Source organism: Gallus gallus, chromosome 28 (assembly GCF_016699485.2).
Source record: "Gallus gallus isolate bGalGal1 chromosome 28, bGalGal1.mat.broiler.GRCg7b, whole genome shotgun sequence".
Lineage (NCBI taxonomy): Eukaryota > Metazoa > Chordata > Aves > Galliformes > Phasianidae > Gallus > Gallus gallus.
The window spans coordinates 1,877,329-1,899,883 of NC_052559.1; the positions used below are offsets into that span (position 1 = coordinate 1,877,329).

Consider the following 22,555-nt stretch of genomic DNA (forward strand, 5'->3'; position numbering starts at 1 on the left):
CAGGCAGGCCAACGCGTTTATCACGCTGCCCAGTGCTCTGTGGCAAAAGCCAGCATCGGTGCTGATAATTCCATCCATGCCCGCAGCTGCTGACTCGTGCTGTCACAGGGAAGGAGCAGACACGGCCCCAAAGGGCCGGAGCAGTCCGTGGTGCGCCCACTGCCGTCCCTATGGGATGGGGCTGGGAGACAGCACGGTGCAGCTATGGGGGAGCTCTGCCGCACTGCAGCCGATGGAAATGGAGCCGTGGTGTCCTGAGATGCTGACGAGGAGGAGGAAACAGCAGCGAAGCACTCGTGGTGCGGAGACGGAGAGCGATGCTCCGTCGCACCCCGGTTTGCATCCCCTCTTTGCTCGCCCACTGTGGGCTCCCGGCGCAGGAGCTGCACCACGCGGTGCTTCGGGCTGCAGCGCTGTGCTGCACGGACCGTCCGAACCCCCCGCGCCGCTCCGTGCCCCGCTGGGCCTGGGGCGCCGCGCTCCTCCCCGCCCGCAGGGGGCGCCGGAGCGCCCCGTGCCCTCCCCGGTGCCGGCCGGCCGCGCATGCGCAGCTGGAGCGGAGACGCCGGGAGGGGCGGCGCTTGCCCACGCCCGGCACAGTCCCGCTGCGGCCCGGGCCGCGCCCCGCGGTATCCGACACAGCGCTCCGGGCGCAGGCGGAGGCGCTCTCGTGGGCGCGGGGAGCGCCCCGAATACGTCCTCCGGGTCGCGCCCGCCGTGGCCGCGTTGTTTCCGCTGCGGGTTCTGAGCGGGGACTGCGTGGAGCCCGACTGCGGCCCTTGGAGGACCTCACCGCCCGACCATAGAGCTGCCGGCAGCCGGGTGCTAGAGAGGCGCATCTGCGCACGCGCACGCGCAGGCTCCTCCCCCCGGCCGGCGCTGCCCTATAAAAGGGGGGCGGTTGACGTCAGCGTTCTCTTCCGCCCGCTCTGCGCTCGGCAGCGAGACAGGGCCGACGCCGCCGCCATTGCTGTACCCCCCCGCCCCGGAGAATCCGCCTCCATCCGCCACCATGGTGAGGCCCCGCGTCCCGCCGCCGTTCGGGGGGAGCTGAGGGGATCCCGCGCGGGCTGCGCGGGTGGGGATGTCCGCTCCGGGAGGGCTGTGGGGCCCCGCGGCGGGGCGAGGCCTGGCGCTGCGGCCTGGGCCGCTGTGAGGGGAGAGGGGTGGGGCCGGGGCCTGGCGCGGCGCGGCGGTGGGGCGTCGTTCACCCGGAGCTCCGCGGCGGCTCCGTGGGGCTCTCGTTCCCCGCTGTGGCGGCGATGCGGCGTTGCGGCGGGGGCCGGGCGGCTGCCGGAGCGCTTACGTAACGCTGCGGCCCCGCGCAGCTCCGCGGTGCGGGGTCCCCCCCCGAGCGGGGGGGTGAGGATGGAGGGCGGTCTGCAGCGCGGGGAGCGCTGTCAGTGCGGCAGCGCTGAAGGACGCGTTGTTGGCCGCTGCGCTGCGGGCCCGGCGCTCTCTGCAGTGCCCTCACCGTTCTTCCAGCGTGCCGTCTCGTGAGGCTAAACCTGACAGTGCCACGTATGAAGAAATGGAGCTCTTATGTTACGTAGCGCGTCTTCCTTATCCCCCTTCTTCCCTTCTCCAAGGTGAACTTCACAGTAGATCAGATACGGGCCATCATGGACAAAAAGGCCAACATCAGAAACATGTCGGTGATCGCCCACGTTGATCACGGCAAGTCCACCCTGACCGATTCTCTGGTGTGCAAAGCTGGGATCATCGCCTCTGCCCGCGCGGGGGAGACCCGTTTCACTGACACGAGGAAGGACGAGCAGGAACGGTGCATCACCATCAAATCTACGTGAGTGCCGCTCCTTCGGCTGCCCTCGTGTTCCCAATGCGTGGTCTGAGTGTCCTTTGGACACTCGGGAGTGTCGCTTCGGTCCTCGGGAGCGCTTTGAATGCTACCCGAGTTTCACCTTCAGATGAAGATGACCCCATCAGCCTTTCTCTCGTCTGGTTGTTCAAAAGCTTAGTTTTTTTCCTTGTATGGGTTGCTTGAATGAACGAGCATTGATTGCCCTTCGGTGAGTCACTGAGCGTTACCTGGATGGCTGCTGGGAGGTTGATGCGCTCCTGCAGCGTGACTTTTGGCCTCTTGTTTTGGCACCAGCTGTGTGTAATGGGGCTGCGAGGCTGTCTGCTGAGCGGCCGTCCATGGGAGCAGCGCTGGCTGTGGGTCTCACTGCCTCACTGTGGGCTGCTGGAGGACACCAGAGGAGCAGGGATCAGAAGGGGTTTGGGCTGGGGGGAAAAGCAGAAATACGCAGCAGAGAGGAGGTGGTGCCCTCTTTGGCACCTGAAGTTGTCACGAGGGCTTATGATTTACAGGGAAGCACGAAAAGCAGAGGTTTTTGTGGATGCTCCTGAGCATCTTCCCCATCTGCCTCTCAGGATCGTGCTTCCTGATAGGGGAGGTTTAGGTTGGATATGAGGAGGAAGATTTTCACTCATAGGGTGGTGACGCACTGAACAGGTTGCCCAAGGAGGCTGTGGGTGCCCCATCCCTGCAGGCATTTAAGGCCAGGCTGGATGTGGCTCTGGGCAGCCTGGGCTGCTGGTTGGTGACCATCACATAGCAGGGGGGTGGAACTGGAAGATCACTGTGGTCCTTTTCAACCCAGGCCATCCTATGATTCAGGAAATGGTGGAGGCTGGATGCAGCCGTCTGTAAATAAATAATAAAGGATGAAAGGAGGTTTCCAACTGTATTTGCTTCCAAGTGCAGCAGAGGGGTAACGAGTGGGTGATGCTAACAGCTCTCCTTCCATTTCAGAGCTATTTCTCTGTTCTACGAGCTCTCGGAAAACGATCTGGCGTTCATCAAGCAAAGCAAGGATGGTTCTGGTTTCTTGATCAACCTGATCGACTCTCCTGGGCACGTGGATTTCTCTTCAGAGGTCACCGCTGCTCTGCGTGTCACTGATGGTGCCCTGGTTGTTGTCGACTGCGTCTCTGGTGAGGCTTTTGCAGCCCTGTGTAACTGCGGGCTGTGTTGGGCCGATGTGAAGGTGAGGAGAACTGATTGTCCTGTGTTGGACAGGTGTGTGCGTGCAGACAGAAACTGTGCTGCGTCAGGCCATTGCTGAGAGGATCAAACCTGTCCTGATGATGAACAAGATGGATCGGGCGCTGCTGGAGCTGCAGCTGGATCCTGAGGAGCTGTACCAGACCTTCCAGCGGATTGTGGAGAACGTGAACGTCATCATCTCCACGTATGGAGAAGGAGAAAGCGGCCCGATGGGAAATATCATGGTGAGTGAGTGGCTGGGAGTGCTGCTTTCAGAATGAGCCCCTTCAGCAGGAGGGAGCAGCTGTGTTTGGTAGCACTGCTTTCTTCCTTCCAAGGGAGGAGTGAGGCTGGGATAGTGGAGGCACCCAGCCAAGAAAGAATATAAACACAAGTGTGTTTTCTGTCCAGTGGGGGGGTCCTCCTCTTGGCAGGACTTTCCTTGCTCACCTGACACGGGCTGCAGGCCCTGGGCTGCCTTCTGAGGCTGGAGGGCCTTTGGTGGTGGTGATCCCTTCACTCCCTGCTGGACTCTGGGCTGTGTGCAGGGCCCGCTGAGCTGCAGGTTCTGAGCAAACCTTTGTGCTTTGTTCCTGTTGAGAAACCAACAAATTGTAGATTTTGCTACTGATATTTCCTTTAAGGATTACAGACTGACTCGCGGGCAGATCTAAGCTGGTGTTGAGCTGGATGAAGTGAAGAAAAAGGGATCCAGTTTTGGTTATGGAGCTAAAATGGGATGTGTGAGGCAGGCAGTCCCTCTGGGCAGGTGCTGACTGTCACAGAACTGCTCAGTGCTTCTGTAGCTCTGAAGGCCCACCTTCAGGCTCCTGGTGGAGGCATGCAGTGTGTTTGGTTTGCCTGGGCTGACCGCTGTAGCCCTCCACAGCTGTTCCTCTGTAACCCAGCTGTCCTCTTCCCTTTCAGATCGATCCTGTGCTTGGTACAGTTGGCTTTGGTTCCGGCCTGCATGGCTGGGCTTTCACTTTGAAACAGTTTGCTGAAATGTATGTTGCAAAGTTTGCTGCCAAGGGTGATGCCCAGATGAATCCAACTGAACGTGCCAAGAAAGTAGAAGACATGATGAAGAAGCTGTGGGGAGACAGGTGAGTAACTGTGGCTGTTGGTTCTAATCCCACACCGGCTCTGTGCACCCCTAACCTGGCAGTGCAGGCGTTCAGGCTCAGTGACTCAATCCTCGTGCCAGTTTTTTCTCACTCCTGAGCTAACCAGGGTTAAAAAAAAAACACACCACACTTTTCCATCTAAGCTGGGCATTGATATCTGTTGGCTTATTTTTCCTGCAGATACTTTGATCCTGCTACTGGCAAGTTCAGCAAATCCGCTACTGGCCCCGATGGAAAGAAACTCCCTAGGACCTTCTGCCAGCTCATCCTCGATCCCATCTTCAAGGTGTGTTCCTTGCTGCTCTGCCCTTGTTGATGCTCTTTTGTTCTGCTGCAGTGCGTGATGATGGAAAATTTCTTCACTTTGACCTGACTTGTTTGATTGAAGAAATTTGAGTATCTGACGCGAGCTGAGCTCGTTGCTCTGTGCAGCAGGGGAGCTGCTAGTGGGTGTGGGAGGGCAAGTGTGTGTCTGGGGGTCCGTGTGGATTCAGCCAGTGATGGGCATGGGTTCTCTTTAGATGATCTTTAGAGATGCGTGTGCTGCTGCTTCAGACTGGGTCTCCTAACTGCTGCTGCTCTCATAGGTGTTTGATGCAATCATGACCTTCAAGAAAGAGGAGGCAGCTAAACTGATTGAGAAACTGGACATCAAGCTTGACAGTGAAGATAAGGACAAGGAGGGCAAACCCCTGCTGAAGGTGAGATTGGTCCTAATCCTCTGTGAGAAGAGATGAGGAGTTGGGCTGGTCCATCTGTGTGAATTTGCTCTGCAGCTGCAACCCCTGCTTGGGTAGGAAGGTGCTGCTGATCACTTAGAGGGGAGCGAGGAAGGCAAGGCTGACTGCTGGGCTCTGAGCTGTCTGCCTGGCTCTCACCCTCTGCTCTCTGCTCAGGCTGTGATGAGGCGGTGGCTGCCTGCCGGAGATGCCCTGCTCCAGATGATCACCATTCACCTGCCTTCTCCTGTCACAGCCCAGAAGTACCGCTGTGAGCTGCTCTATGAGGGGCCCCCTGATGATGAGGCCGCCATAGGTATGCGAGGCTGCTGCTTTGCTGCCAGGGATCTCTTTGCAGAAGTGTTTAGTGGTCTAAAATACCTGGAACTATCTTGTTCTCCAAAGCCCACAGCTTAGTAGCTTTTGTAATTCTTGAGCCTGTAGCTTTTCTAGTATGGATCAAACAGGCTTACCAGCGAGCACTTGACTTGGGAGTGCTGAGCTTGCTAAGTAACTGGAGAGCAGCCAGGGCGTGTGGTGGCAGCTCAGGCTGAGCCTGTATTCATTTAAAAGATCTCTGGGCAATCTGATCTTCCTGTCTGTTGGGCTGGCCGGCTGTCAGGACGGAGGGGAGCAGAGGGGGGCACTGCTGGGCACAGGTGTGGTAACGAGAGGATGGGGGAAGCAGTGGGGTGGGTCTGCTGAGTACCAGAGGTATTCCTCAATGAGATCTGTTTCCTTCTTCTCAGGTATTAAGAACTGTGATCCCAAGGGCCCTCTGATGATGTACATTTCTAAAATGGTGCCAACCTCCGACAAGGGACGTTTCTATGCTTTCGGCCGTGTTTTCTCTGGTCTCGTATCAACTGGCTTGAAAGTCAGAATCATGGGACCCAACTACACGCCCGGCAAGAAGGAGGATCTGTACCTGAAGCCAATCCAAAGGTTGGTCCTGGCTGGGTGCAGTCTGCTGGCAGCTGTCATTCCCCTTTGTGGCTGTGGCACTCTCTTTGCTCCGTCCTTATCTCTGAGGCCACGAAACAGCCTTCTCTTCCCGCAGGACCATCCTCATGATGGGCCGCTACGTTGAACCCATTGAGGACGTGCCTTGTGGAAACATTGTCGGTCTGGTTGGCGTTGATCAGTTCCTGGTGAAGACTGGAACCATCACCACCTTCGAGCACGCTCACAACATGCGGGTCATGAAGTTCAGCGTCAGCCCTGTGGTGCGCGTGGCCGTGGAAGCCAAGAACCCTGCAGACCTGCCCAAGCTGGTGGAGGGGCTGAAGCGCCTTGCCAAGTCTGACCCTATGGTGCAGGTGAGTGTGTGGGGAAATCCCAGTCCTGCTCACACTCGGAAGTCTGCACTGTGGTGCCTTTGGTTACGATTGCACCAGGAGAGCAGGCAGAAGTGGTTTGTGTTGGTTATTAGTTCCAATCCTCCCAGAGTGGGAAGGAATAGAGCCTTCCTCCTTGGGGCTTGTGCTGTGACTCATCCCCAGAGCAGCAGAAAGAGCTTCTAAAACAGTTCCTATGAGTCAAGCCAGAAAATCAGAGACCATCGGGCAAATGCCAGTGTTTCATGTGCAAGGGCTTTCGTTGCATTACAGCCAGAAGTCTCACCTGCTGTATTAACGTTTGGTTTTCTTAGTGCATCATTGAGGAGTCCGGAGAGCACATCATTGCTGGTGCAGGGGAGCTGCACTTGGAAATCTGCCTGAAGGATCTGGAGGAGGACCACGCTTGCATTCCTATCAAGGTACAGCTGCTGCGTGCAGCCTGGCGGGCTGAGGGGCTGTGAAGCAGTGCGGTTTGATGGCACTGACACACAGCCTGAGCAGCAGGGGCTGCTGGTGAACCTGTAGCAGTAACAGCTCTGTGCTGGCAGCCTTTCACCTCAGTGCTGCTGCTGGTGAGCTGCAGGCCGGTGGCTCACTGCTCTTCCCTGCTGTGCTGTTTGTCGCTGCAGAAATCCGATCCCGTCGTGTCTTACCGTGAGACGGTCAGCGAGGAGTCCAACGTGATGTGCCTTTCCAAGTCCCCCAACAAACACAACAGGCTGTACATGAAGGCCCGGCCCTTCCCGGATGGTTTGGCTGAAGACATCGACAAGGGCGAGGTCTCTGCTCGCCAGGAGCTGAAGCAGAGGGCTCGCTACCTGGCTGAGAAGTACGAGTGGGACGTCACCGAGGCCAGGAAGATCTGGTGCTTCGGTCCTGACGGCACCGGGCCCAACATCCTCACCGACATCACCAAGGGAGTGCAGTACCTGAATGAGATCAAGGACAGCGTGGTGGCCGGCTTCCAGTGGGCGACCAAGGAGGTGGGTGGGGGTGGTGTGTGTGGGCTGGGCTCGGAGCTGGTGTTGGGGCTGGGCTCGGAGCTGGTGTTGGGGCTGGGCTCGGAGCTGGTGTTGGGGCTGGGCTCGGAGCTGGTGTTGGGGCTGGGCTGCAGGCAGCACTGGCACTGCCTATGTGACTCAGAGGTGGGAGGAGCAGGGTTACCGTCTGGCCCCAGCGCTGTCTCACAGCCTGCTTCTGCTTACCCAGGGCGTCCTGTGTGAGGAGAACATGCGCGGTGTCCGCTTCGATGTGCACGATGTGACCCTGCATGCTGACGCCATCCACCGTGGGGGTGGGCAGATCATCCCCACTGCCAGGAGGTGCCTGTATGCCTGCGTGCTCACCGCCCAGCCCAGGCTCATGGAGCCCATCTACCTTGTGGAAATCCAGGTAAGGAAAACCCTCTCTCCTCACCTGAGGAAAAGGGAGGTGGGCAGTTTGCAGCCCCTGAGACCTCCCCCTCTGTCCCACAGTGCCCAGAGCAGGTGGTTGGTGGCATCTACGGTGTGCTGAACAGGAAGCGTGGCCACGTCTTTGAGGAGTCCCAGGTGGCCGGCACCCCCATGTTCGTGGTGAAGGCCTACCTGCCCGTCAACGAGTCCTTCGGTAAGTGTGTGGCGGCAGCTGCTGGCAGCTCATCCTGCTCAGGAAGGAGTCCACGCCGCGTGGTTTAAGGCCTGGAGGTGCAGTGGGATGGGGGCTGTACGTGGGGGTGCAGCTGTGGAGGGAGGACTGTGGGTTCCCCGAGGGGCTGAGGCTCATGGGAAGGCTGCTGCAGCCCTGCAGCGGGGCGAGCTGCTGCTGTTTGACCCCACGTGCGTTGGGCTGCAGCCGGGATCCCCTTCCAACTCACCTCTGCTCTTCCCTCCAGGTTTCACAGCCGACCTGAGGTCCAACACGGGCGGCCAGGCTTTCCCCCAGTGTGTGTTCGACCACTGGCAGATCCTGCCCGGCGATCCCTTCGACAGCGCCAGCCGCCCCTCCCAGGTGGTGGCCGAGACCCGCAAACGTAAGGGGCTGAAGGAGGGCATCCCGGCCCTGGACAACTTCCTGGACAAATTGTAAAGGCTGCACACCCACCATCACTGTCACTGGTGTGGGACTCAGACAAACTAACTAGCAAAATGGTAGACTGCAGTGACCATCTCTTTGCATTGTACTTAATCAGTTTCATAGCGATTGGAGACTTTCAACAAAAAAAAAAACAAACAAACAAAAACGAAACAAAAACACAAAAAAGCATTGATATTCAGCCTTATAGGTTTCTGTGTTGCACATGACTCATGTGGGGCCCTACTCGGTGCCATTGTAACGAAGCATTTCCACTCGAAGCAGCTGCGAGTTGCCCGATTCCATATTTATTCGACTTGGAGCTGAGGAGCGGCTCTGCTCTGCTCTGCTGTGCTGATGGGGGGGAGAGGAGAGGCCGAGGGCTGCAGGGGCCGCTCCCCCTTTCGTGGGGGGCTGTGGGGGGTGTTGTGGTTGGGCAGAAACTCGAAGGCAGGGAGATCTTGTGCAGTGTGATTGTCATCATGAGCATCAACCAATGTATTAGTGCCACTGGAAATAATAAATTTGATATGGTGATGAATGGTTGGCTGCGCTCCCTGCGTGCTGCTGGGGCTGCCGGCTGTACGTCGCGGCTCCCACCGGGCCCTTGCGCGATCCCCGGCCTCCAGCAGTGGGGTGGAGGGCTGAGAGCTGCGGGACTGACAGCAGCGGGAGGGGAGCCGCGGTGCGGTGCGGTGCGGTGCGGGACCGCCGGGAGGCGCCGCCGGGATTCGAACCCGGGGCCCGAAGCTCCGGGGCGAGGCAGGGCGGGGCCATCCCCGCGCGGCCTCATCACCGCATTCCAGCATGACGTCATCGGCGGGGAGCCAATGATAGCGCGCGAGGGGCGGGACGTCGGTGGCCCCGCAGCCAATAGCGGCGGCGGGGGGGCGGAGCCCCGGCAGTGGTGGAATGCGGCGGCGGCGGCGGCGGTGCGGGTGGGGGCGGCCCAGGTGTGGCGGCGCGGGGCGCTGCGGGGCGCTGCGGGGCGGGGGGGTTCGGCGCGGGGCTCAGCGGCATCTCCCGGCGTGCAGGTGCTGAGCCGAGCGGCGGGGAACCGCGGGGCCGCGGCCATGTCCACCTTCCGGCAGGAGAGCGTGGAGGACTTCTACGAGATGGGGGAAGAGCTGGGCAGGTGAGCGGGGCGGACGGCCGCGGTCGTCGCGTTCAACGGCCGCCCCCCGGCGCCCCCCCGCGGTTGCGGGGCGGCTCCCGACGCGAATCCCGCACCGCCGTGGCGCTCCGCGGCGCTTCGGGGACGGCGCGGCGCTGCGGTCCTTATATGGCTCCGCGAGAACGGGACGCGGCCCGACGTCAGCGCGGGGGGGCGGTGCGGGGCGGGGGGGGGGTGAGCGGCCCCGGCCCTATGGCGGAGATGGGACGGGACGGACGGACAGCCGCAGCGCCGTCCGCTGGGATGAGCGGTCCCGACCGTACGGGCGGAGGTCGGATTCCCACCGTGGAGGCGGCCGACACGCAGTGCTGCGGGGCACGGCCTCTTCCTGCGCGGCCCGGCGGTGCGGGGACGGCTCAGCAGCCGCCGCCTCCGCGGGAGGGCGGATTTCCTTCCCGCATCCCGCGCTGCCGGGCCGGGACGCACTCCGAGCGCGTGGGGCGGCCCCGTGGGCTCCGTATGGGGGCTGCGCCGCCCCCTCCCCGCACCGCGTCCGAGGGGTCCCCCCCCTTCCCGGCAGCGTTCGGGATCCGCGCCTCCCCCGCTGTGTGAGCGACGCCGAAGGGTTCCCTCCTCCCCCAGCGGCCAATTCGCCATCGTGAGAAAATGCCGGGAGAGGAAAACGGGCGTGGAATACGCGGCCAAATTCATCAAGAAGCGGCGGCTGTCGTCGAGCCGTCGGGGTGTGAGCAGGGAGGAGATCGAGAGGGAGGTGGACATCCTGAGGGAGATCCAACACCCCAACATCATCACACTGCACGACATCTTCGAGAACAAGACGGACGTGGTGCTGATCCTGGAGCTGGTGTCGGGCGGGGAGCTCTTCGACTTCCTGGCCGAGAAGGAATCGCTGACGGAGGAGGAGGCCACGCAGTTCCTCAAGCAGATCCTGGACGGGGTGCATTACCTGCATTCCAAGCGCATCGCACACTTTGACTTGAAGGTGGGGGTCAAAGGGTGGGGGTGGGAGCCGTAGGGGTCGGGTGGGACCGTGGGGTGGTCGGCTGTTGGTCAGCCGGGACGCTGTTGGCCTTCTTGGCCACTGGGATGCTTTGCAGGCTTGTGGATGTCCATCTCTTGGTCAACCATTGGGACACCGTTGGCCTCCGTGGCTGCTGGGACACTCTGCTGGCACATGGTCAACCGTTGGCCAACTGTTGGTCAGCTGTTGGTCAACCGATGGCCTTTGTGGCCGCTGGGGCGCACTCCTGGCACATGGTCAACGTGTGGCCAACTGTTGGTCAACTGTTGGTCAACCGTTGGCCTTTGTGGCCGCTGGGGCTCACAGCCAGCTCGTGGTCAACTGTTGGTCAACTGTTGGTCAGCTTTTGGTCAACAGTTGGCTTTTGTGGCTGCTGGGACACTCTGCTGGCTTGTGGTCAACGCGTGGCCAACTGTTGGTCAACCATTGGTCTACCGGGACAACATTGGCCTTCATAGCTGCTTGGGTGCACTCCTGGTTCGTGGTCAACTTGTGGCCAACTGTTGGTCAACCATTGGTCAACTGGGACAGCACTGGGACACCACTGAGACACCACTGGGACACCACCGGCCTTCGTGGCCACCGGGGCACACTGTGACTCATGGCCAACCTGTGGCCAGCCGTTGGTCAACCAAGACACCGTTGGCCTTCTTGGCCACAGGAGGACGTTGCTGATGTGTGGTCGACCATTGGTTGACCATTGGCCTTTGTGGCCACCGTGGCACGCTGCTGGCTTGTGGAACACCTCACGTTCGGCGTTGGGGTGAAGCACTGATCATTCTCCTCCCCCCCCTCGACCCCCACAGCCAGAGAACATCATGCTGCTGGATAAGAACGTGCCCAACCCTCGCATCAAACTCATCGACTTCGGGATCGCCCACAAGATTGAAGCTGGGAATGAGTTCAAGAACATATTCGGGACCCCGGAGTTCGTGGGTGAGGCACAGTTTTGTTGGGGGGGGGTTCTCTGGGCTCAGAAATGTTGGCCTCATCCTGCAGAGGTACCCCTGGGTGGGTTATCTCCCTGTGGGGCCGGGGGCAGAGCCGGGTGCCCCATGTGTGTCCATACACAGCAGATGGATGCCTTCGTGGGGACGGATATTTGTATTTTTCCCCCCAAAATGAGTCTGTTCTCTCCCCTTTTCCCTCCTAAAGCACCAGAAATCGTGAACTACGAGCCGTTGGGGCTGGAGGCCGACATGTGGTGAGTGAGCCCCGGTGGGGGGCGAGGATGTCCCCCCATCTCCCCTCTGTGCCACGTGGGGGGGACACTGTGGGGCTCTGACCTCCTCTTTTCCCTTCCAGGAGCATTGGGGTCATCACTTACATCCTGTGAGTAGTGGGGCCGGGGGTGGGGGTGCTGCAGGGGGTGGGAATGTGGGGCTGAGCGTCCCCCCCATTGCTGCAGGCTGAGTGGGGCGTCCCCCTTCCTGGGGGAAACGAAGCAGGAGACCCTCACCAACATCTCCGCCGTCAACTACGACTTCGATGAGGAGTACTTCAGCAGCACCAGCGAGTTGGCCAAGGACTTCATCCGCCGGCTGCTGGTCAAGGACCCCAAGTGAGGGTTGGGGTGCAGGTGGCGGGGGCTGACGTGGGCCTGGCTGTGCCCCACGTCGGTGTGGGGTGGGTGTCTGTGGGGTCACCTCTGGCTGCTGTGGATGGAAGGGAGGGAATGGGGTTGTGAGGAAGTGGTGGATTGAGGGCTGAGCTGCACAGCCTGGCAGCCCCCGAGCATGGCCCCCCCGATTTTGAGCCCCTCTGATCCCATCCCCCCAATCCTGTCCCCTCTCCTCCTGTTCCCCCCCTGACCCCATACCCCCAACCCCATCACCAACATTCTGCCCTGCTGCCATTGCAGGAAGAGGATGACCATAGCTCAGAGCCTGGAGCACCCCTGGATCAAGGTATGGGGTTTCCAGGTGATGGTGTGGGGGATGTGGGGCAAAGGGGGGCTGGGAGAGTGGGGTGCTCTGTGTCCCCACAGCCATGTGGGTTTGTTGTGGCACTGGGACAGCACTCAGATGTGTGGTTTGAGTCTCACGATATCTGTTGTGTGGTCAGCAGTGGGGCTCAGTGATGCAGGGGGGGGAGGGGGTCCAGAGGATGTGAGCACTCTTGCTGTGGGGTCGAGTGTTGGGGAAGTCCCACCCCACAGCACTGCCCATCCCTGGAGGCATTGGGGGTGGGTGGGTCCTGAGCAGTCTGATGTACTGAGGGGCACCCACCTGTGGTGGGATCAGAATGGGGACATCTTTGGAGTCCCTCCAACCCAACCTCGACCCACCTCAACCCACCTCAACCCAACCCAACCCAACCCAACTCAACCCAACCCAACCCAACCCAACCCAACTGAACCCAACCCAACCCAACCCAACTCAACCCAACCCAACTCAACCCAACCCAACCCAACTCAACCCAACCCAACTCAACCCACTTCAATCCAACCCAACTCAACCCAACCCAACCCAACTCACCTCAACCCAACCCAACCCAACTCACCTCAACCCACCTCAACCCAACCCAACTCAACCCACCTCAACCCAACCCAACCCACCTCAACTCAACCCAACTCAATTCAACCCAACCCAACCCAACCCAACCCATTCTTGTGCTCCTATCCCTATGGGTCCCTTCTGCCTCTATGGGTCAGTTGGTGCCTTTGGTGCTCCTCCCACCCCACAGGGCCAATCCGGCCCCGCCGCACTGCCCCATCCCACGTCCCCACACCTCCCCACAGGTGATCAAGAGGAGGAACGTCCGCAACGAGGACAGTGGGAAGAAGGCGGAGCAGCGGCGGCGGCTGAAGACGACGCGGCTGAAGGAATACACCATCAAGTCCCACTCCAGCATGCCGCCCAACAACACCTACGTCAACTTCGAGCGCTTCTCCAAAGTGATGGAGGAGGTGGCGGCGGCGGAGGAGACCCTCCGCGAGATACAGAGGAACAAGAGATCCTTCCGGGAGGACATCGAGGCCCTGCTGTCCATCTACGAGGAGAAGGAGTCGTGGTACAAAGAGGAGAATGAGAGCATCGGCCGCGACCTGCGGCAGATCCGGCAGGAGCTGCTCCGAGCTGAGTCCGCCCGGCAGCGGGCGCAGGAGGAGAGCAGGAATGTGATGCAGGCGGCCGGGGGGCTGCGCCGGCGCTACCGGAGGTTGGAGAAGCGCTACGGTGCCCTGGCCGAGCAGGTGGCGTCCGAGGTGAGGTTCGTGCAGGAGCTGCTCTGGTCCATCGAGAGGGAGAAGCTGCAGAGCGGCGGAGAGGATGGAAGCATCCGCTGAGGTGGTGGGGGTGTGGGGTGGGAGCAGTGGGGGCGGGGAACGTGGGGCTGTGGGGAGGGACGGTGGGGCTGTGGTTGGCGGTGGGGTTGGGGAATGTGGGGTTTGGGGTTGGGAGTTGCCCCGGGATTGTGGAACCGGTGGGGCTATGGGGCAGGACAGCGGCCCTATGGGTTGCAGCGGGGTTGTGGAAATGGCGGGGCTATGGGGCAGGACAGCAGCCCTATAGGTAGCAGTGGGGTTGTGGAAGCGGTGGGGCTATGGGGCAGGACAGCGGCCCTATGGGTGGCAGTGGGGTTGTGGAACCGGTGGGGCTATGGGGCAGGACAGCAGCCCTATGGGTGGCAGTGGGGTTGTGGAAGCGGTGGGGCTATGGGGCAGGACAGCGGCCCTATGGGTAGCAGTGGGGTTGTGGAAGCGGTGGGGCTATGGGGCAGGACAGCGGCCCTATGGGTAGCAGTGGGGATGGTCAACACATGGGGATGTGGGGTGGCAGTGGCCCCATGGTTAGCAGTGGGAATGGGGAACATGTGGGACTATGGGGCAGGACAGCAGCCCCATGGCTAGACAGTGGGCTCAAGGAGCCACACTGTGGGGCGGGATGGGGGTCCTATGGCTAGTTAGGGGGTTGGGGAGACACGTGGGGCTGTGGGGTGGGAGCAGTGGCCCTATGGGTAGCAGTTGGGCTGGGGAATGTGTGGGGCTGTGGGGTGGGACAGCAGCCTCGTGGCCTGGCAGTGGGGTCAGGGAACATGTGGGGCTGTGGGGTGGGATTGGCAACCCTATCGCTAGGCATTGGGGTCAGGGGTGCACACTGTGGGGTGGGAGGAGCCCCATGGCTTGGCAGCGGGGTCAGGGACCAAGTGGGGTGAGACGGCAGCCCTATAGGGCTTTGCGCGCCCTCTGTGTCGGTGTGGGGCCGGAGCTCAGCGTGCCGCTGTCCCCCGTAGAGCCCCCAGTTGTCCCCAATGCCTGTGGGGTGCTCCCCTGATCTGCACTCCCCTTTCCTCGGGCTCTGGGGGTCCCGTTGCCGTCTGTGGGGCTCCACTCCCCTCAGTGGGGCGGACATCTCCTCTCCCTCAGGGTCGCACCCCTATGGAGTGGGAATGGGACCAAAGCGCTGTCCCTACGTGGCCCCAAACCCCAATCTGACCCCAGAGCGGCCGTGCTTTGGGGGGAGGTTTGGAAGTGCCCCCCGAGGCTGCCCCACATTCCCCATCTGCCCCACAGTGCTTCCTCCCACTGTGTGCAGCTTTGAGTCCCTTTTCATAAAATAAAGCTTTCTGTCCTCATAACCCCACTGTGCAGGGATGGGGAGTGGGGGGGGGTTTGGGGTCATCGCTGTGCCCCCTCTGCCCCGAGGGGGGTTTGGGGTGCAAAGTGTAGGGGGAGGGGGAGGGATTCGGGCATTCTGATGGCTGGGAGTGAATGCATTGGGGGGGTTTGGAAGAGGTCATGGGAGTGGGGGGGGGGTTTGGGGGTGGTCTTTGGGGGGAGATCATTGGAGGGGTCTGTGGGAGAGGTGGGGAGAGGTGATGGGAGTGGGGCGGGGGATCCGCAGGAGCTCTTGGAGTCCAAATCTGGGCCCATTTGGCCACGTGGAAACCCCAGCCATGGGGCTCAGTGTGGGGAGCGAGGAGGGCTGATGTGGGGCTGTGCCATAGGCCATTCCATGGGGCTGTGCCATAGGTCGTGCTATGGGGCCATGCCACGTGCCCATTGACGTGCTGTGGGGTGTCGGGTTCATCCCAACCCGTGGGGCACGCGGCCGGGCGATAATTATAGGGCCGGGGGGTGGCAGCGTGACCGCCGTGCTGGCGGTGTCCCCATAGCAGGGCAGTGTGGGACAATCCCTTCCCATCCCCCTCCCAGGGGTCCATGGGGGGCAGAGGGCCGACCCCATTTGCTCCCATCGCTTTGGGGCTGAAACCCGGGGGTCGCCGACCTGGGGGCTCTGTCTGGTCCCCCATGGGGGGCACTGTGTGTGTGTGTGGGGGGGGGGGGGGTTGTGGGGATCCCACAGTGACAGCTGATCCCAAAGGCACAAAGTTCACCGGGTGCTGAGGCTGCGCTGGCGCTGTGGGTTTGGGTTTCAGGAGCCCCATGGGATCACGGCCAGCAAACCCCCCCTGCATGGGGAGCTCCCATCTGCTGTACTCGAGGTTAGGGGCACTGTAGGGGCTCCTGAGCGCTATATAGGGGATCCTAAATGCTATAGGGGATCCTGAGTGCTGTAGGGATCCCGAAATGCTTTAGGGACTCTTAAATGCTATGCAGGGACTCCTGAGTCCTGTAGGGATTCCTAAATGCTATATAGGTGCTCTTGAGTACTATAGGGACTCCTGAGTGCTATACAGAGACTCCTAAATGCTATAGGGGCTTCTAAGTGCTCTATAGGGACTCCTGAGTCCTATATAGGGCTTCCTAAATGCTATAGGGAACTCCTGAACTCCACATAGGGACTCCTGAGTGCAATGGGGATTCCTAAATGCTCTATAGGGACTCCTGAGCTTTACACAGGGACTCTTAAAATGCTATAGGGGCTCCTAAATGCCATGTAGGGTCTCCTGAATGCTGTATAGGGGTTTCTGGGTGCCGCAGGGCCTCTCCCACACAGGGAAACCCATAGAGAGCTCTCCCATCCCAAATCCCATTGGGTTTTCCCATCCGAGTGGGACAGAATCCCAATGGCCGCGTTGTCCGAATGGAGCCCCATTCCCCCCCGGCCCCAAAAGAGGCCGAGGATGCGGTGTGGGGTTACGGGGCCGCAGGTGCCCCCCACCCCATTACAACGTCGGCTCATGGCAAGAAAGGAAAGGAGAGATTTGAACTGGTTTTACTCAATGGGAACGGTGGCGTCCCAAACGTGGCCTCTGCCCCTTCCATCCGGAAAGGGTTCCCAACTTCCGTCTGAAAGCGGTGGAATATAAAAAAAAAGGAAATATCATAAAGTGGCAAATCCTGCCTGGCTGCAAATAAATTATCTTCGGTTCTCGATTATATACAAAAGACGTTTCCCAAATCAGCCCTCGTCCCGACGTCGGCGTTAAGTAGTATTTACATCGCTCTGTACATGGGGTCCCTCAGCTCTTCTGGGGCCCTGCGGGGGAGAAGGGGTGGTGTGAGACCCCCCTCCAGCACAGCGGGCTGCCCCCCACCCCCGGCCGTGGGGTTACCTGGGGGGCGGTTCAGCAGTCTGTTCCTGATGTCCTCCAGGACTTCGTTGTAGAGCTCCTCTCGGCTCTTCAGCCCATCTAAATAGACTGAGGGAGAGGAGGTGTCACAGGATGGGGGGTGGGGGGGGCCCTATGGGGTCTGTGACCTGGGGGGGGACCGTAGTTAATAGGGATGGGACGCTCAGGGCAATGTTTGCGTTGATTTGTTCCTAAATATGGCATAGATTGACCCAACGTTGGCCCCAAATGTTGGCTTTGTTGGCCTAAATGTTGGCCCCAATGTCAGCCCCCATGTTGGCTTCGTTGGCCTAAATGTTGACCCTAATCTTGGCTTCGTTGGCCTAAATGTTGACCCTAATGTTGGCCCCAATGTTGGTTTCATTGGCCCCACTGTTGACTTCGTTGGCCCCAGTGTTGCCCCCATGTTGGCTTCGTTGGCCCCAATGTCGGCCCCCATGTTGGCTTCGTTGGCCTAAATGTTGACCCTAATGTTGGCCCCAATGTTCGTTTCATTGGCCCCACTGTTGACTTCGTTGGCCCCAATGTTGACCCCAATGTTGGCTTTGTTGGCCCCAGTGTTGGCTTTGTTGGTCTCAATGTTGGCCCCAATGTTGGCTTCGTTGGCCCCAATGTCAGCCCCCATGTTGGCTTCGTTGGCCTAAATGTTGACCCTAATGTTGGCCCCAGTGTTGGCTTCATTGGCCCCAGTGTTGACTTCATTGGCCCCAATGTTGACCCCAATGTTGGCTTTGTTGGCCCCAGTGTTGGCTTTGTTGGTCTCAACGTTGGCCCCAATGTCAGCCCCCATGTTGACTTCGTTGGCCCCAACATTGACCCCAATGTTGGCCCCAGTGTTAGCTTTGTTGGTCTCAACGTTGGCCCCAATGTTGGCTTTGTTGGCCCCAATGCTGGCCTTTGTTGGCTTGTTTCCCCCTTCTGGTTTTCCTAAAACAGAACCCACCCAAACCCCCCCCTTCCCCCAACAGAAAGTTGTCTTTTTCTCCATAGTTTTCCCCCTACATTTCCCCATTGGCCATCGCCAACCAGAACAGCCCTACAGTTCCATGGGGTTGGGCTCAGTGACCTCAGAGGTCTTCCCCGTCCTTAACGGTGACTCTACGACATGGACCGCAATTAGGGCAGCACCGCTGTCATCAAACCACCACCCCGTGTTGTTGTGGGGAACTCGGTGACCTCAAAACCCAAAAGGAAGGGGAATGGGGACACGCACCGACATCGACCCCGCTGTCCTCCATCTCCTTCCGGTGCTTCAGGTACATGGGCCACACGTGGCCATCGAAGAGGCCGGGGGGGTCGGGGACGGTGTAGCTGCGTGTACTGCCAATAGGAAACAGTGGGGATGGTCATCACTTCCCAGCAGTCGTTGGCCAAATTTTGGGGCAGGTTTCTTCCAGCACCCCCCCAATGGGGTCCATGGCGGCTGTGGGTTGTGGGGGATGCGGGCCATGTGCTCGTCGGTGGATGGGGTGTAGGTAAAACCCACTCAAAAGGGACAGTCAGAGCCAAGGCCCCATTAATGCTGCCATGAGGTCACTTATTCCAATTAAATTCGTTAACCATAATTCCAGATTGCACGTGGTGCTCCTACACACCAATATCAGCAGCGTAGGGAACCCCAAAGCTCATCGTCCTTACTGGGGTTGGGAGGGGGATTGGGGTCAGCAGTATGAGATGGGAGGAGGGCTTAGGGTTGGGCAGAGCTGAGTGGGGTGAGGATTTAGGGTGAGCACTACTGGTTGGGGTGAGGGCTTAGAGTGAGCAGTGCTGGGTGGGATGAAGGTTTAGGGTCAGCAGTGCTGGGTGATGAGAGGATTTATGGTTGGGCAGTGCTTGTTGGGGTGAGGGCTTAGAGTGAGTGATGTTGGTTGGGATGAGGATTAAGGGTTGGCCGGTGCTGGTTGGGATGAGGATTTAGGGTTGGGCAGAGCTGGGTGGGGTGAGGATTTAGGGTGAGCACTACTGGTTGGGGTGAGGGCTTAGAGCGAGCAGTGCTGGGTGGGATGAAGGTTTAGGATCAGCAGTGCTGGGTGATGAGAGGATTTATGGTTGGGCAGTGCTTGTTGGGGTGAGGGCTTAGAGTGAGTGATGTTGGTTGGGATGAGGATTAAGGGTTGGCCGGTGCTGGTTGGGATGAGGATTTAGGGTTGGCCGGTGCTGGCTGGGATGAGGATTTAGGGTTGGCCGGTGCTGGCTGGGACGAGGATTTAGGGTTGGGCAGTGCTGGTTGGGATGAGGATTTAGGGTTGGGCAGTGCTGGTTGGGATGAGGATTTAGGGTTGGGCAGTGCTGGCTGGGATGAGGATTTAGGGTTGGCCAATGGCTTAGGGTCGAGCCCAGCACCGCTCACCTCCTCCTCCGTTTGCACTCATCGTACGGCACCGCCAGGAAGTAGCGGAGGTCGAAGAGCTCCATGAGGGGTCTGCGGGCAGAAATCACCGTTCATTATTTCCTGGTTTCACTTTACCCCAAAGAGCCACAGTCAACCTTTCTACTTCTTCATTGCCGACCACAGCGCTGTCGTTGAGGCACGCTGTCATGTAGGGCGGGTTCGTTAGTGTGTGAGGTGGTTGACCCCCACCCCAATATCTGCTATGGGGACTCGGTGGGGCACACAGATGCCAGGAATGGGTTTCAGATCTGTGAGCTCCCCCCCTTCGCCCCCCAGCCTCACCTGTAGTTGTAAAGCAGGAAGCCTTCGATGAGCAGAATGTGGGGCTCTTTGGAGGGAGGCTCTGTAGGGTCGGGCGTGACGTTCACCCCATGGGAACGGGCGAACTTGACTGGGTTCTCCATCCAGGCACGCACCGTGCTCACCATGGCCTCCATATCCAGCGAGTCCAACACTGAGGGGTGGGTGGGAGAGAGGGTCCCCATCAAACGCCGCCACCCGCACGGGTTCAAAAGGTTAACGGACTATTACAGCGTTAGGAATTAAAAGGAAATACTTAGGGAAAAAAAAAACAACAACCCAACAGAAGAAGATACATTACTGCATCCTACAGCCAGCACTGCTCTTACCGTCCCATTGCTTAAAGCCGTCCTCCCCGACTTCTATTTGATCTTGAGGCTGAAATACAGTGAGGGATAAAGCGTTGCTGCAGAGCTGGGGGGATCGAACCCAAACCCGACAGCTTTTAACCACAGCCCTTCCCATCTCCTCCCAACCCCGAAAGTCCAGCAGTGCTCTGAGCTCATTGGGGCCATTGGTGATAGAGGGCTGAGGTCAGCCGTGCTGTACCACAATCCCAATACAGGGCAGCATGCAGACTGGCCCCAGTGCTCCACCAGCCTATACTCCATTGCCCCAATGCTCCATCAACCCCAATGCTCCATTGCCCCCAGTGCTCCCCTGGCCCCATATTCCATTGATCCCAATGCTCCACTGGCCCCAGTACTCCCCTGACACCTATGTTCCATTGCCCCCAGTGCTCCATAGGACCACAGTCCATTACCCCACTGCTCCCCTGACCCCACATTCCATTGGCCCCAATGCTCTCCTAGCCCCATATTCCACTGCTCACAGTGCTCCATTGCCCCCAGCGCTCCGCTGGCCCCATATTCCATTGATCCCAATGCTCCCCTGACACCTACCCTCAATTGCCCCCAGTGCTCCACAGGACCACAGTCCATTACCCCACTGCTCCCCTGACCCCACATTCCATTGGCCCCATTGCTCCATTAACCCCAGTGCTTCACTGGCCTCAGTGGTCCATCAGCCCCAGTGCTCCCCTGGCCCCATATTCCACTGCCCCCAGTGCTGCATTGCCCCCAATGCAGGTGTCACACTGGAGGACACCGCTCGGAAGGAGGAGCGGAATTTCCCTCGACCCGCTCCGAGGAGCAGCGCTCGCCCCCCCCACACACACACCCCCACATGTGGGGGTCCCCGCGGCGCCCACCTTGAAGAAGTCGTCCTGGTGGATGACGCAGCAGTTGGGCAGCGCCTTGACGATCCTGTTGGTCAGCGTGGTTTTGCCTCCGTTGGTGACGCTGAAAGAGAAACGAACGCGATGCGGACCCGCAGATCGGTGACCCCCAAAACCCCGCGCCGGGGAGCGCGCGCACCACGTTTGAATTTCGCGCCACGGCGGCGCGCGCTGAGCGCTGATTGGCCGTCGCCGCGCACGCGGCCCGCCTCCCATCCCGGAAGTGCAACCTCCCAACCGTCCGTCGCTTCCCGCGCGCGGGAGGGCGCTGCGGCGCTGAGGGGAGCGGAGCCGCCGCCATGTTGGGCGGGTTGGGGGGCGGGGGGGGGGGCTGCGCCATGGCGGCTCCGGTCACCCCGGGACAGCCCCGGCGTCCGCCCCGCGCTGTGTGACCAACCCCGGCATCCCGTCCGACCCCGTGTATAACTCCATCATCCTGCACCAGCTCCCGTGTAACCTCAGGACCCCATCCCATCCCATCCCCTATGAGACCCCATCCCATCCCCTATGTAACCCCACGATCCCGTACCATCCCCAATGTCACCCCAGAGCCCCATCCTATCCCCTATATAACCTCAGAACCCCTTTCCATCTCCTATACAACCCTCAGAATCCCATCCTGTCCCCTATATAACCCCAGAATCTCCTATATAACCCCAGAACACCATCCTGTCCCCTATATAACCCCAGAATCCCCTCCCATTCCCTATATAACCCTCAGAGCCTTGTCCTATCCCCTATACAGCTCCCAGAACCCGCTGTTGTCCCTTATACAACCCCCAGAACCCCATCCTGTCCCCTAAATAACCATAGAACCCCATCCCCCATATCACCCCATTACCCCCTCCTATTCCCTATATAACCCTATCCCTACATTCCCTATTCCCCCAGAACCCTGTCCTATCCCCTATACAACCCCTAGAACCTTGTCCTATCCCCCATATAACTGCAGAACCCCCTCCCATCCCCTATATGACCCCCAAACCCCCTGTCGGCCCTTATACAACCCCATCATGCCATGCTATCCCCTATATAACCCAGGAACCCCATCCTATCCCCTAAATAACCCCAGAACTCCCTCTCATCCCCTATACAGCCCCCAGAACCCCATCCCCATATCACTCTTGAACCCTCTCCCTATACAACCCCTAACCCCATCCCATCCCCTATACAACCCCTAGAACCCCATCCCCTATATAACAACAGAACCCCCTCCTCTCCCCTATACAACCCCCAGAACCCCCTTCTACCCCCTATACAACCCAGGAACCCCTTCCCACCCCCTATATCACCCTATAATCTTCCCCCCATACAACCCAGGAACCCCTCCCACCCCCATACACCCCCAACCCCATCCCATCCCCTATACAACCCCTAGAACCCCATCCCGTGTATAACAGCAGAGCCCCCTCCTATCCCCCATACAACCCCCAGAGCCCCTTCCCACCCCCTATATCACCCCATAACCCCCTCCCACCCCCCATACACCCCGTCACCCCGTCCCATTCTGCCCCGCACTCACCCTCCGATCCCTATGATGTACTCCATGGCGGAGCCGTGCAGTGTGGGGAGGAAGAGGAGGAGGAGAACCCCACAGCGTGTGGGGCTTTGCACAGAGGGCCCCTTTCCCCCCTTGGCTGCTCTGTGTCCCCGCTGGGCTCAGCCCCGCTCTGCTGTTCCATTGAAGCGGAGGCTCTTTGCTGCGGGTTTATAGCGCCCGGCGGCCGTTTCCCCGCCCCATA

General features: G+C 59.8%; 3 protein-coding genes and 1 non-coding gene across 6 annotated transcripts; 3 read left to right on the top strand and 1 right to left on the bottom strand.

The window, feature by feature from the left end:
* The first annotated feature begins 915 nt into the window (after window positions 1–915).
* EEF2 (eukaryotic translation elongation factor 2) lies at window positions 916–8,792 on the top strand. Its single transcript, NM_205368.2, has 15 exons — window positions 916–1,015; window positions 1,590–1,804; window positions 2,780–2,961; window positions 3,047–3,258; window positions 3,941–4,119; window positions 4,321–4,426; window positions 4,728–4,841; window positions 5,037–5,175; window positions 5,609–5,804; window positions 5,920–6,178; window positions 6,511–6,618; window positions 6,829–7,182; window positions 7,409–7,591; window positions 7,675–7,807; window positions 8,073–8,792. The coding sequence occupies exons 1-15, from the start codon at window positions 1,013–1,015 to the stop codon at window positions 8,264–8,266; spliced, it is 2,577 nt and encodes an 858-aa protein (NP_990699.2). The 5' UTR covers window positions 916–1,012; the 3' UTR covers window positions 8,267–8,792.
* On the top strand, window positions 4,476–4,552 carry SNORD37 (Small nucleolar RNA SNORD37). The gene has a single exon (NR_035015.1). It is a non-coding gene; the product is annotated as a Small nucleolar RNA SNORD37 (primary transcript).
* Window positions 8,611–14,985, top strand: DAPK3 (death-associated protein kinase 3). Of its 2 annotated transcripts, none has more exons than XM_015299832.4 (9): window positions 8,611–9,204; window positions 9,286–9,386; window positions 10,008–10,368; window positions 11,214–11,343; window positions 11,563–11,611; window positions 11,713–11,739; window positions 11,816–11,968; window positions 12,269–12,314; window positions 13,148–14,985. In XM_015299832.4, exons 1-9 carry the CDS (start codon window positions 8,734–8,736, stop codon window positions 13,691–13,693), a joined length of 1,884 nt encoding a protein of 627 aa, XP_015155318.4. In that variant the 5' UTR covers window positions 8,611–8,733; the 3' UTR covers window positions 13,694–14,985. The 2 variants fall into 2 exon arrangements, with proteins under 2 accessions (XP_015155318.4, XP_046760593.1); XM_046904637.1 differs by having other exon boundaries at window positions 8,611–9,183.
* Window positions 14,986–16,510: 1,525 nt separating this feature from the next.
* On the bottom strand, window positions 16,511–22,496 carry NMRK2 (nicotinamide riboside kinase 2). Of its 2 annotated transcripts, XM_015299836.4 has the most exons (8): window positions 22,336–22,496; window positions 20,787–20,877; window positions 19,906–19,954; window positions 19,559–19,730; window positions 19,235–19,306; window positions 18,098–18,204; window positions 16,867–16,953; window positions 16,511–16,790 (listed from the first exon to the last, which is right to left on the bottom strand). In XM_015299836.4, exons 1-8 carry the CDS (start codon window positions 22,359–22,361, stop codon window positions 16,774–16,776), a joined length of 621 nt encoding a protein of 206 aa, XP_015155322.1. In that variant the 5' UTR covers window positions 22,362–22,496; the 3' UTR covers window positions 16,511–16,773. The 2 variants fall into 2 exon arrangements, with proteins under 2 accessions (XP_015155322.1, XP_046760595.1); XM_046904639.1 differs by lacking the exon at window positions 22,336–22,496 and having other exon boundaries at window positions 20,787–21,112.
* Between the last annotated feature and the right edge of the window lie 59 nt (window positions 22,497–22,555).